The sequence below is a fragment of the Terrapene carolina genome, unplaced genomic scaffold (assembly GCF_002925995.2).
Source record: "Terrapene carolina triunguis isolate 2854851 unplaced genomic scaffold, T_m_triunguis-2.0 Scaffold67, whole genome shotgun sequence".
Classification (NCBI taxonomy): Eukaryota; Metazoa; Chordata; order Testudines; family Emydidae; genus Terrapene; species Terrapene triunguis.
The window spans coordinates 22,089,804-22,102,444 of record NW_020664418.1 but is presented as its reverse complement, the minus strand read 5'-3'; the positions used below and the strand labels follow the sequence as shown (position 1 = coordinate 22,102,444).

General features: G+C 38.9%; 1 protein-coding gene across 2 annotated transcripts in view; it reads right to left on the bottom strand.

Annotated features, from left to right (window-relative positions):
• MTMR10 (myotubularin related protein 10) overlaps nucleotides 1-12,641 on the bottom strand; it is a 60,937-nt gene that overhangs the window by 9,305 nt on the left and 38,991 nt on the right. For both annotated transcript variants that reach the window (XM_024193131.2, XM_024193132.2), the window contains exons 6-10: nucleotides 7,164-7,254; nucleotides 3,289-3,448; nucleotides 2,180-2,267; nucleotides 1,954-2,042; nucleotides 84-214 (exon numbers count right to left, since the gene is read on the bottom strand). In XM_024193131.2, coding sequence (XP_024048899.1) covers nucleotides 84-214; nucleotides 1,954-2,042; nucleotides 2,180-2,267; nucleotides 3,289-3,448; nucleotides 7,164-7,254 — 559 coding nt within the window. The remainder of the gene's footprint in view (nucleotides 1-83; nucleotides 215-1,953; nucleotides 2,043-2,179; nucleotides 2,268-3,288; nucleotides 3,449-7,163; nucleotides 7,255-12,641) is intronic.

Here is a 12,641-nt window from a genome sequence, read left to right as displayed (position 1 = left end):
CAAACAAACAAACAAACAAACAAACAAACAAACAAACAAACAAACAACCCCACCACCAGAAGAAGAATGATATTGTGACCTACCATTAACGCATAACTGTTTAAGTTTGATAAATGCAGCCTGGATTTCCTGGATATTAGGCAGACACTTGTCCAAATCTGATTTATGAACGTCACTTCTCTGTGGATGACTTCGAGTTATTGCATTACAAATCCTAACAAAAAAACCCCAAAACTGTATTATTGGACATGGAGGAAAGCTTTTCAAATTAAGTTCTTTAGAATACAGGGAAGTGCAAGCAACTGAAAGCACTTAAAAATAGGTGTCCAGTTTCCTCTTTTTTTTTTTTTTTTTTTTTTTAAAAAGGTTTTCCTTGTAGTTACAAAGGCAGCTATCTTACATAGCAAAGCTATTTGCTCAAACAGCAAAATGGAAGAGTACAAGCATCTGATTAGCATTCAGCTATAATACACGTCATGCATTTTTGGTCATATGGAATGCTATGTGGAGGCAGAATTGTTAACACACATTTCAGAAACATTCAGTTCCCATTATTGTTGAGACATGAGCTAAATTAATTTGAAAATTTGAAAACAGTACATTGTTAAAGATCTATAAGAAACAGCTATCATAGACAGCAGTACAGAAGTGGTAAGCAACAAAGCCTTTAGGTGGTATTCAACTAGGTGGTATTTCTTGTAATATATTCCAGTGTATATAAGGCGAGACCTGGCCTAGTGATCTGTGAGCAGGACTGGAAGCCTAAACTCCTCAGTTTAATCCTGGTTCTGGCACCAGCTTTCTCTATAGCCTTGAGAAAGTTACATAACCTATAACCCTAATTTTACAGTCAGGGAAACTGAAGCAAATAACATAAGCATTAGGTAATGTTGAAGATGAAAAGCTATGATTCAAGTACTATGTCTATCACTAGACCACCAAAACCCCAACAGGTGAAGTAAAGTTTGAGGGACATTGTATCTCAATTATGAAAGCTAAATAACTGATGATCTATAGTCAATTTTCAGGGTTCAATAGCTCTGAAAATAGCTATGATACAAAAGCAGCATATAAAAGTGTATGCCAATAGAGACGCTGACTAGAGGCCCAACTCTGCTTTTTATTTAAATGTCTGGTTTTGTTTTTCCATGTATATTGAGACCAATTTTATAATCAAGGTTAATAAAAATACACTAACAGTTGCAACAGAAGGTCTACAAAGTCTTCCAACAAATTAAAACACAGACCAAAAAAAAATACCCAAACAAATACCCAACCCACATCTTGCAAGCCGGTGTGAATTTCTGCAAGGTATTAAGGGCTAGATTCACAGAAATACTTTAGGTGCCTAACTGTCACTTTAGGCACCTAAATCCCAGAATCAGGTCCCACTAGGATTCAAAAAACCCTGCTCGGCTGACTACACTCGCTCGGCCACTAAATTTTTGCAGTCAAAGTTATCTTAGCACTTATGTTTCTGCTTCTGAGTGTGGCACTGTAGCCACATGCCTGGTATCTGGACATGTAAGGCCTAGAACGATGCAAAAACTAGGGAAATACAGGCGTTCCTCCACCTACCCACTCTGTGTGGCCTGATCTGGCAAGGGTGCTCACAGCTCACCTACCACACTGGGTGCCTATCGATGAGCTTACTCAAAATGGTGGGGGGGTGGGGGGAGGGAGAAGAGGAGGAGGAGCTCCCTCAACTTTTAGCTCAATGGTTGGGGTACACACGTGGGATGTGGGAGACCTTCAGTTCAAGTGCCTCCTCCACCTGAGAGGGAGAAGGGATTTGAACTGGAATCTGCAACTCTTATGTGAGTGGGCTATAGGATATTCTGATCTGGGGCTCCCTCATTGCAAGTATGAAGTATAGCTAAGTATCCCATACAGGCACTATTTGCCTCATATTATATATGTCTGGTTAAGAAATTATTCGAGGTTATTGTTTACCTTTGATCTATTTTTCTTTGTTGCAATACATCTTTAATGTTGGCCATTCTCACAAGAGCACTCCCATTAGAGTGATTCCAGCACCAAAGCTAACAGAAAAAGATAATTTGTTAGTATTGCCCGACAGCATGAGTATCTACATACAATACACAAAACATGTTCACTCATACACATCACTGTCATGAACATTAACAGTGATCAGCAACAGAATAAAGTTCACACTTACGGGCATTCGTCTTCCAATAAAAGAGTAAGAATAGAGCTTTAGATCTTGATCTGCTAAGGAAGATGGGACTACAAAATATTCCGGAAGGCTTGGGGGGAAAAATACAACACAGATAAGTCATTTTTCTTTCACGTGTTTTATCTATTTTTCTGGAAATAAAAAGGATACAATCTAGAAGACACAACAAGGAGTGTTAGTGCATAATAACCCGTGCCACAGAACGACAATCCAAGTTATACGGGCTATATTTTATCACAGTATAGCGATAGCAGTGCTGACTACATGTGCTTAGTGAGTCACTCATGATACTAGCACTTCTGGTATTATTGTGGATGGGCCACTCACTCTTAGGTCCCACCACTGCAACTGCTTGGATACTAGGAGGAAAAATAAAACATACAACCTTTGCACTCCATCCTTAGCTGCAGCAGTGTATGTGTTGGGGAAAAGGGCAAAGAGGGACATACTTCTCCCCACTTCCAACCAAAACATCTAAAAGCATGCCAAAAAAAAATCTGGCCCGAACAGGAAGTCAAATCCACAGTACCACTTGCTGCATTGGTAGTTTACCAGTCTTAGTGCTGTAGTGCACCAGCCCCGGATGGAGACCAAAAACGAGCCACTGAGATAAATGAGTGTGTACAGAAGCACTTTAGCAGCAACAGTCAGTGCTGGTCAAACTGATCTCATTATTTTACTCATTTCCTGTTATAAAACTTCAAATCTTGCTAATATTTCTTTTACAGGCATGCACATTTGTGTTAATTTAACCAATAATAATCGTTTGTACCAGAAGGATAAAAACTATGAAGAATACAGTAAAAACAAACCTTGATATTTTTTTTCTGTCACTTAATTTGATACGAATATAATAGTTAGCTATGGGATCCACAAGATAGTAAAGTTGCTTTAACTCTGGTGGCATATCTTCAAGGAGACTGCCTTAGATACCTTTATAGGAAATTCTGAACCTTTACAAACACGCATCTCTCATCAGAATACAGCTGTTTTTTTTCTAAAAGTATCTGATCTCTCCCACAGCTACTAGAGCACCAGAGCGATGCCAGAGTCAAATTAGCTTGTTTTTTTCATTTTTTCTTTAAACTTACCAAGTAGATATCATGTAACCTTCATTGACTGAACAAACTCTCCATCCTGATGCGCATGTTCTTTTGATTTCTCTATCCCAATCAGAGTAAGTTTCAAATAAAGGAGTCTGTTGACCGCTGCCGCTGCCCCCGCCTCCTGGGTCTATTCCATTTACTGTTGCTAGGAAAGGGAAAATAATCAATGCAAGATTTTTAAAATCATCCCTTTCAGCTCTTTGTCATGCAAATAGCTATAGTGCTATCTCTTCCCACACAAAGGTAGGTGAGTCTCTCTATTAAAAGGGATGTTGCCACTTGCAAGATTAACAAGTAGTGGTGCTGTTTGGCAATATGCAAGAGTGACAAGTGTATCTTTCCTTCTGTTTCAACAGACCAAGCAGTGAAAAACTGTGCTGTGTCAGTTTCTGCAAAACAGAGATTAAGGAATAATGGAAATTGGAAACAAAAGTGTCACATTAACTCATGGGGTCTCCCTCTAAAACAAGTCAAAACCACACCCATACTACAATATTTAACAGCTATAATACGTTACTCTTTTTTTAAAAGGGGGAATTCTATGTTAAAAGTTAGAAGTTAGTTATTCTTGTAGCTCAGTTACCATCCGCCACTAAAAGTAAAGATTCTGAGCACAGATTAGCTATTATTGAGTCCTAACCCTTCCAAGTCAGGGTGGCCTTGTCTTCCTTTCCACTGTTTCAACAGTTTTTCTTCAGGGGTTGCTTTCTAGGCAAGCTATTACTTTCAGACAGGAAAGATGTGGAAGAGGCTGTTGATTATTTTTTGGTGTTAACACAAAGACTAGGGTAAACATTGTTTAAGTCTTATCTTACCTATCACAATAAATTACTCATCCTGATGGGTATTATGTAGAACAGCCTTGGTTCTACAGGCTAGAATGTTATAGCATGATACTCAGTTAAACTCAGCTGCTCTCTCCTAATATGACAAGAAGGTGGTCAACCATGCTCAGTGGAATTACATTTTGTTTCTTGAAACTTTGAGTTAATTTGATTTTAGTTGTAAACGAATGACACAAATTTAGCCCCCGTTTTATAATCTAATCCATATGTGCAGCCTCTTTTGCCTATAATGGGAGTCTGCAAGGGCATAAGGATCTGTCCAAGCAGATCAGACTGCAGGATTATGGCTATATCATTGCCCCCTAAGTCTTTGCCTGCTGTTTATACACCAACAATTTAATCTTTTCAGTGGTACTGAAGCACTCTCTCTTTTTATGCTTTCCAAAAGAAGCCTATGCCAAAATCAAGATAGAAGTAGTAGTAATGCTCCTAAAGGCTATTCAATTAACACCCAGATACAGTTATTTAAATAGGCCAAAGCTTTAATCCACTACCAATTCTCTGATTATCTACGTATACACAAATTTCTAGTATGGCAATCACCATGGTATCTTTTATGTAAAATAAATAGGTTGGGGGAGGGGGAATTGAGATTACACCCCTGAACAAATGGTACCTCAAAAGCTAATTTGATGGTTTCTTTTTTGTTGGTTTCCAGATGGCTTAAAGAAATTTAAATTAGAATTTAACATGAAAAAAGTTATGTTCAAGAATTCATACTAAAGCAGTCCTTTTAAATTTCTCACTGCCATAAAAATAATGCTGATGCCCAGATCATTTGTTTATGCTTCTTCTTTTTATTTCCTAAATGTTTTATAAAATAAATAGGACATGGACAAGTTCCTGCAGATCTGGTCAAAGTTTGAGACTAGGTCATAAATTAAAAATAATTTGATAACCTCGTCCTATCATCATCTGTGCGTATCACAAAAATCATCACATAGCTTGGTACCAGTAGTGATAGTCTCTGTCCAGTAGGCCCAGAAGTGGAACAGCAGGAGATGCTGCAGGCTGGGCACTGATGCACACTGACAAAACCCTGCAAGGAAGCTTACCAAAATGTCACGCCAGTTCTATTAGTCCCATATTTAAAAAGCTCTAGATTCACCCACACATTAAAGACAAAACATAAAACATTAAGAATCCTGCAAAAGATTTGGAATCAGATTTCAAAGGAAATTAGGTGCCTAGAGATGCAGATAGGCAGTTAGTGGGATTTTCAAAAGTGCCTGAGCAGGTTAGGTGCCCAACTCCCAATACATTTAAGAATCTGTCCCTTTGCTCACAATATTATTTTTTTTGGGGGGGGGGGGGGGAGTAAAGGGATCAGGAGGGGATTGGGAGAACTTCAACTTTTACTTGAAATCAGAACAGTGAAATATATATGCATGCAATAATTCTCCCCTCCCCACTTCATGATTAAAACTCCAGTAGTTTCAGGGCAGGTGAGAAAAAAAGCTCAACTGTGTGATTTGTGTGTTATCTTTTCACAGTGGGAAATACTAATATTATTAATCCATGTGGTAAAAATGCACTGAGAAGAAAACACAATGCAATATGACCCATATGTTCTTCTTCCGTGCAACAGCACAGAGAAGGGGAAGAAATAATGGACAAACACTGCAGCTTCCATTTTCTATGGGACAGGCAGGGGTGCAGAGTGGGTAGAATGCAGTACTGGAAAAGTGACCAGAGGACTAGGGAATCCCAGCCATGATCACCACAGAACATGCCTCACTGTACAGTGGGACTTCCCCCTCTGAAATGCTCTTCAGCCCCCCTACTCCAAGCCACTGCCATGCAGCAAGACCACTAGCTTCACTGTCACTGGTTCACTGTAACTCTACAGGGGCAACATTAGCACACTGCTTATTTTACCCACTTTGTGCAGCTCGGCCACTGGCCCTTTTCCTTTCCCACGTGGCATATGGATATTTCCTGGAGGGGGTAAAGGTGGCTCTAAGGAGGTTGTGGTGGACCCAGCATTTTGTTTATCTGCTTCCCCCTCTCCAGTTCCCAGCTGGGATTTTCTCTGCAAGTTTGCTAACTACGGCACTATGCAGCTGGAGGAAGGATGTGGACCTTAATTAAGCCCCTTTTTATATAACTGCCCATTTTCAAGTTTCTGCAACTTGCACCTGTAATGTATGAAACTCTCCTTGTGCACGCACACGGGGCTTATGCAGCATATACAGAAATGAGCAAACACTTCTTTTAGGCATGTTTGAAAATTTGGATCCGTAATTTCATGACATCCATTCAGTTTCTGTAGTAGGTAGATCATTTGTTTCTAATGCAAATGGCAGAGTAAATAAAATTGTCAATGCTACTGAATCACATCTACAGCACTTTCCATATTTGCAGGCTTACTGTGATGGAATTTGTAGATTTTAGCTGCGTATTGGCTGGGGAGCACTAGTGGTGACCTTGCAGTGTTACACTAGAAATCAAGTTCCAAAGGCATCTTTTCCAAGCTTACCTAACTGATAAGGTTCAGTTGGAGACTGGCCTTGAGCAGAGAGGGTGTGCTCCAACTCAGCAGGGGTGATGGAAGATTTGAGTGGGAGGTTATACCTAGTAAGCCTCTAGGAAAGGAGGTATGGAGTCCCAAGTTGCAAAAATCCTCCTGCAATACCACCAGAAGAGACACTTATTCCCAAGAGAAGGGCAGGTAAACAAACCTGCCTGAACGGGCATTATCTAGGTGTCCAGGGTATCAATATAGACACACCAGAAGGATTTAAGGATGGAATGAGAGATAATGGTACTCATGCTGGTATGGATAATTTTGTTTTGGATAAAGATAAGATTGTTTTGTTTTTGATAATGAATTACCATCACACTGATTAATTTTGACACAGAAATTAGGGGGCTCAGGTGCAGCGTAAACCAATTTAAGTGACCTTCCAGAGCAAACTTCAAAACACTCTTGCCATTGCTTTTGGCTAAAAATAGCCGCCCTTACTATAACACATGCACATATTACAGAATAGAAAAAAACATTTACATGGTTACCTGGATTATGATATTTTTTCCCAACATATTCAAATGCAAAGAGGAGCTGGAGATCTGTTGGCTGGGAATAATGTGCTACTGCAAGGCACACCTAGGAAAAAATAATTTTATTATTGCTGTTCAGCATTATTGAATATAAAAATACTTTAGTGTAAGAATCAAAACTGTATATAAAAAAAGGAGTGATTACCAGGAATTATGGCACTGTAAGAATATAACAAAAGACTGAAATTAAAAAATGGTCTGATGTAATATTGCCAGATTTGACTAGAGAGAAGGACTTATGATATATTTTGATATTTGGTTAAATTGGCTAATATTTGCTGGAAAAGTGTCAAAGCAGTCAAGATAGGTGAATTTTTGACCTTACATAAAGAGTGACTCGCAGTTATTATTGATAGACTAATTTAACTAATATAATTTATAATATAGACAGCAACATACAGGCAGGGGATGTGACCTACTAAGCTGGTGTGTAGGTGTCTATGTACAAACAGGAGGGGAATAGATAGAGAAAAGAGCAAAATGGGGCTCCATTCTCGGTTGGTCCTTAGGCACTACCATAACAATCACAAATAAAAAAAAAATAAAGTCTTGCATTTTAGAGCCCAACCCTCACATTATTTCTTGAAACAGCAGCCTCCCATTTTTACCTCCAAGGCTTGCAGGAGTTACGTCAATCCTGCAGCAAAATAAATCCCATTTACTGATGCACGGGACAGATGGCTCCAAGACTTTTGGAGTCGAAGTAAAGGGATTATTTAGGAATAAGGAATGGCCAAATCTCCATTATGATATGGGTGCTCTTCTCCCTTATTATATTATTATTATAATATGGAGATACACCTCTACCCCGATATAACGCAACCCGATAGAACATGAATTCGGATATAACGCGGTAAAGCAGCACTCCGGGGGGGGGGGGGGGGGCTGCGTGCTCTGGCGGATCAAAGCAAGTTCAATATAACGCGGTTTCACCTATAACGCGGTAAGATTTTTTGGCTCCCAAGGACAGCGTTATATCGGGGTAGAGATGTATACCTATCTCATAGAACTGGAAGGGACCTTGAAAAGTCATTGAGTCCAGTCCCCTGCCTTCACAGCAGGACCAAGTACCATCCTAGACAGATTTTTGCCCCAGATCCCTAAATGGCCCCCTCAAGGATTGAACTCACAACCCTGGGTTTAGCAGGCCAATGCTCAAACAACTGAGCTATCCCTCCCCCTCAATCGATAGTCACTTCTGCCTTGTTTTTCAAAGGGACTTAGTACCTCTAGCTTCCCATCAACTTACAATTTCAACCCCTCTGAAAAAATCAAGATATTACGTTGTTTTGACCAGGCATGACGATTTACAATTAGTTAGATATATCAGTAAGTTGTGTCTTCTCCATTCCCTGAATAGTCTTGAAAATGCAATGTGAGCCAGATATCAGCCTGATGATAACTTTGTGTCTTGCCCTTAGAAATTCCGCCTCTAGCTGACTGGTATTTAGTCAGACAAGGAAACATCTGCTTACCATATAAGAATGCCTGTGAACTCAGCAAGTCCCAACAGCTCTTCTAAGAATGATACAGTGATCAGAGTATACCACGCTGAATCACTTGCCCTACCCTAAGACGGGCACTGCTGCAGAGCACCAAAACCATAGAACAATTATGTCCTCATCACCGCAGCATAAAAAGTTATTTCTACAGCATCAGAAATTAATGTGACAGAAGACAGAGGCTCACTCAGTAAGGCTACACACTATGCAAAACACAGGGTCAGAGTTAGGGCTGATCCTGCAAACACAAGTATTTGTGTTTGCACTTGAATAGCGCCAATGAACCCAAGAGGAATTCTCACATGAGTAAAGTTAACAGTGTCCTAAGTATTCCAGGAGCAGGCCCTAAATTTCAATTATAATTTAGCTCCGTCATTCTTTATCTGCAAAACTGGGTAATCATCATAGAAAAACAAATTGTTTTCCTTCTGACCAGAATGGACAGAAGGAAACAGTAAGGGCCAAATCTCAGGAATGGATTAATGGGGTTAATGGCCCCGATAGAAAAAAGGTTCCCCCATCCCTGATCTAAACATTAAGATAGGGAGCTAGATTTTGAGAGGCAAAAGTACTTTTTATAAAAAGATACACTTTTAATTATTTGTATATTCAAAGTTGTATCAAATTACATATGAAAAGTGATACAGTGGGCCAGATTTTCACAGGTACCGAGTGCACGAATATTACTGAATATTGTACTGATATTACTACACTGAAGTTGTAGGTGCTCACCATTTCAGGTTTTCAGCCTCATGTATGAGGAAATGGAACCTAGCCATATATGGTGTGCCTCTTCACATCCCAAACATACCATAAAATACAGTATCACCACTTGGACTTGTCAAAAGTTATTTTGTTAAAGGTTTTATGAGTAAAGTCTTAAACCTATATTAAGACTTATACTAAGCAGTCCTATTCATTAGCAAAGAGACATCAACAAGTTAATGTAATTTTAAGGGTGAAGATCATAAGTATGACTATTAGTTCATGTTGCTCAGTTTGGGTTACATTACAGGATGGTGACCCAAATAGATAGAATTACAACTGCAGGCATCACCACTAGAAAAATCACACCCTACTCTATTAGGTACTCTTTTGTACTTCATTAAATTTTGCCTACTACCTCTTTATTTTGCTACATTTTAACCCCTGTACAGCAGAGATAGATACATTTAGGGCACTATTTAAAAACAAACAAACATTCTTTGCTTCCAAGAGGTTGAGAAAGTTCTCTTGTGTTTTGTTTCACTTGTTATGGAGAAAATTTTCTTATAGTCATACACATGAAAACAAGATGGCTGGAACAGGCCATTATGTGATTAATACAACTGATGGCACGATGCCTCAGAAAAGTCAGCGAGCACATTCAGGCTTAACTCTGTGTGGGGATTACTACAGTATTTCTAGCCCTTATGCATTCTATGCATAAAAGGAACTTAAGAGTGGCTATATTTTCATTTTGATTTGACTTTTGATGAGAACATTCACTATTTGTAGAACCAACTTTTAACGGCTGCAGACTGACTAATTGCAAACTACTTTTTGCACACTATAAATGTCATTAAAATCCTTTTAAAGGAACAGTTCCCTATACCTCTTCTCCTATATTACTGTTTTCAGTTCAACAATGAAACTACAGCACAAAACAGGTTCGGTCTGAGGTCACTCCAGTCTAAGTAGTCACTGGAAAATTACTTAGCATGGGGCTTTGAAACTGTTTACTTAATTAAGCAGATTCTTGTTTGGGTTTTTTGTTTTTTTTACAGGTGGAGGAGGAGGGTTGGTCCATTTCTTTAAAAGTGCTTAAACTCAAGGTGAAACACGGGGCTCATTACAATACTGATTAGTATACTCCATTTAGAAAACTATTTCAGCTATTTCACAGAGTTCCAAGAGTAGGAAAGGCCATTAGCTATCACAAAAAAAACAGATACCTCCATTTGAATTGCAAGAAGTCATGCATGTGAAATTTTGATATACTTTATGTTTTACCATACAAATCTTAGCTGAAAATCAACATGACTGGCAAGGTAAGTATTCGTTTTAATATCAGGCTTCTATACTTCAGAAAGAGCTTCTTATACTGTTGCTATTTCCAGCTACCTAATTTCTGTAACATAATGAGTACCTTCTTATCCTATTAAAAGGACCACTTTAATCAATCTATTGCACTAAAACAAGAACAGAGGTTTGCAAATGTACAGATGCTGGGCTTAATTCTCTAATTTATTAATCAGTTTTACACCAGTGTAACTCCACTGAGCTCAGTGGAGTTACTCCTAATACACACTTCTGCGAGAAGAGTCAAAGCCTCCTAGGTGTTGTAGTCTGATCAAGATTCGAGAGTTGAACAGCAAGCAAAGAAAAGGATATAGTTTCAAATCACAAAATTGAAAACAGCTAACTTTAAAATCAAGTATTTGAAACCTGGCTCCTTCTCCATTTGCCTGCCAAGTCTTGAGTTCAGGATTTTGTGATATCACCACAACTACTGTACCTGAAACAGCGTCTTCCGGCATTATTTTAGGTGGCAGTGACCTTCACTGCGAAAGGGAAATACTAGACTTTGAACTTGAGAAATAAGTGGAGGAGGGGCACGCTTTTCAAAATCTTCATTTTAACGCAGAATCACAGAAAGAGTGGAAAATGATTTAGGTCACATAATGGTCCAGCTCTCTGTAAGGCTGTTATGTATGCATTTTTTCTAGTGCTTTGTCTAATTCTGTTTTAACACGTAAACAAATGTTCTTGTAATTTTTGAGTTGAAAACAAAAGCAATTATTTAAGATCCCAAATCACTATGAATACATATATAAACAATCTTTAAAAATCACCTTTAATTTCCCTCTGGAACACATGCAAAACCTAAAAGCTGAAATTTTTATTAAAATTAGATAAGATTTAATTCAGTTTTCATATACCGTGAAGCAACAACTGTAACACATAAAACAGCAACTGCCAATTCAGGCCCAGATTCTGCATTGTGGATCTGAACAGGGGAACTGTTGCATCAATAGAGATCCCCAATGAAGCAAATAAAGTGTCTCCCAGGTGCAGTAGTCCACCTGTGCTGATCATAGTGTAGAGTCATGGCCTTTCTTTCTTCAATATAAATACTGACATTTTGTTCTGCTACAATCTTCAATTGGAATTTTAGACCAGTGAAATTAACGCAGCCTGTCAAACAACAATTTATTTGCTAACAAGCACTAAAGCCGTATTTGTGTTCTATTTATTCCTGACTTTGCAACTCCATACAGTAGCTCTACTGTCTGGGACTTTAAAGACAAGCAAATTCCATAGACCTCAGCAGAATGCAGCCAGAAGCTGAAAGCTCAAACTGGAAGACAAACATGTTTTACAGGAAATGTTCTTGTATCAAACTGATAAACGTTCAGTATTTTTGCCAATTGCAATTGTGCAAAACCAAAGATATTCAGAAACATCATTTAAAAAACAGGAGAACAGTTTTCACTTACAGGAAAGATTGTTAAATACAAAATAAAAACAGTGGGACTTAATTACCCCATCAATGCTCACTGTGCAAATTGCATCTCCCTGTACCAGCGGTGCCCCAAGAGCAATGCCACATCTTGGAAACGCAGGTGATGTTTGCACTGCAACCCTCCCACCACACTAGCAGGATGCAGGCCCCCCATGGCACTGCAACTGTCCCCTCCAGGTAGAGGTTTGCTGATGGAAAGGCATGTAACAAGGACTGAATCAAGTTCCATGAATACAGTTTATTAATGTTCCATATTTGCAAATACTCTTCTGGCACAATGAAAAAATAACCCTCTTGACCCCAACACACAGATGATAGCTAACGTGAGTACGTCTACGTGAGCTGGAATCACACCCCTAGCTTGGAGTGTAGATGTAGCCTGTGTGTTGGGGTCAAGAGGGTTATTTTTTCAGTAATTCATAGGAT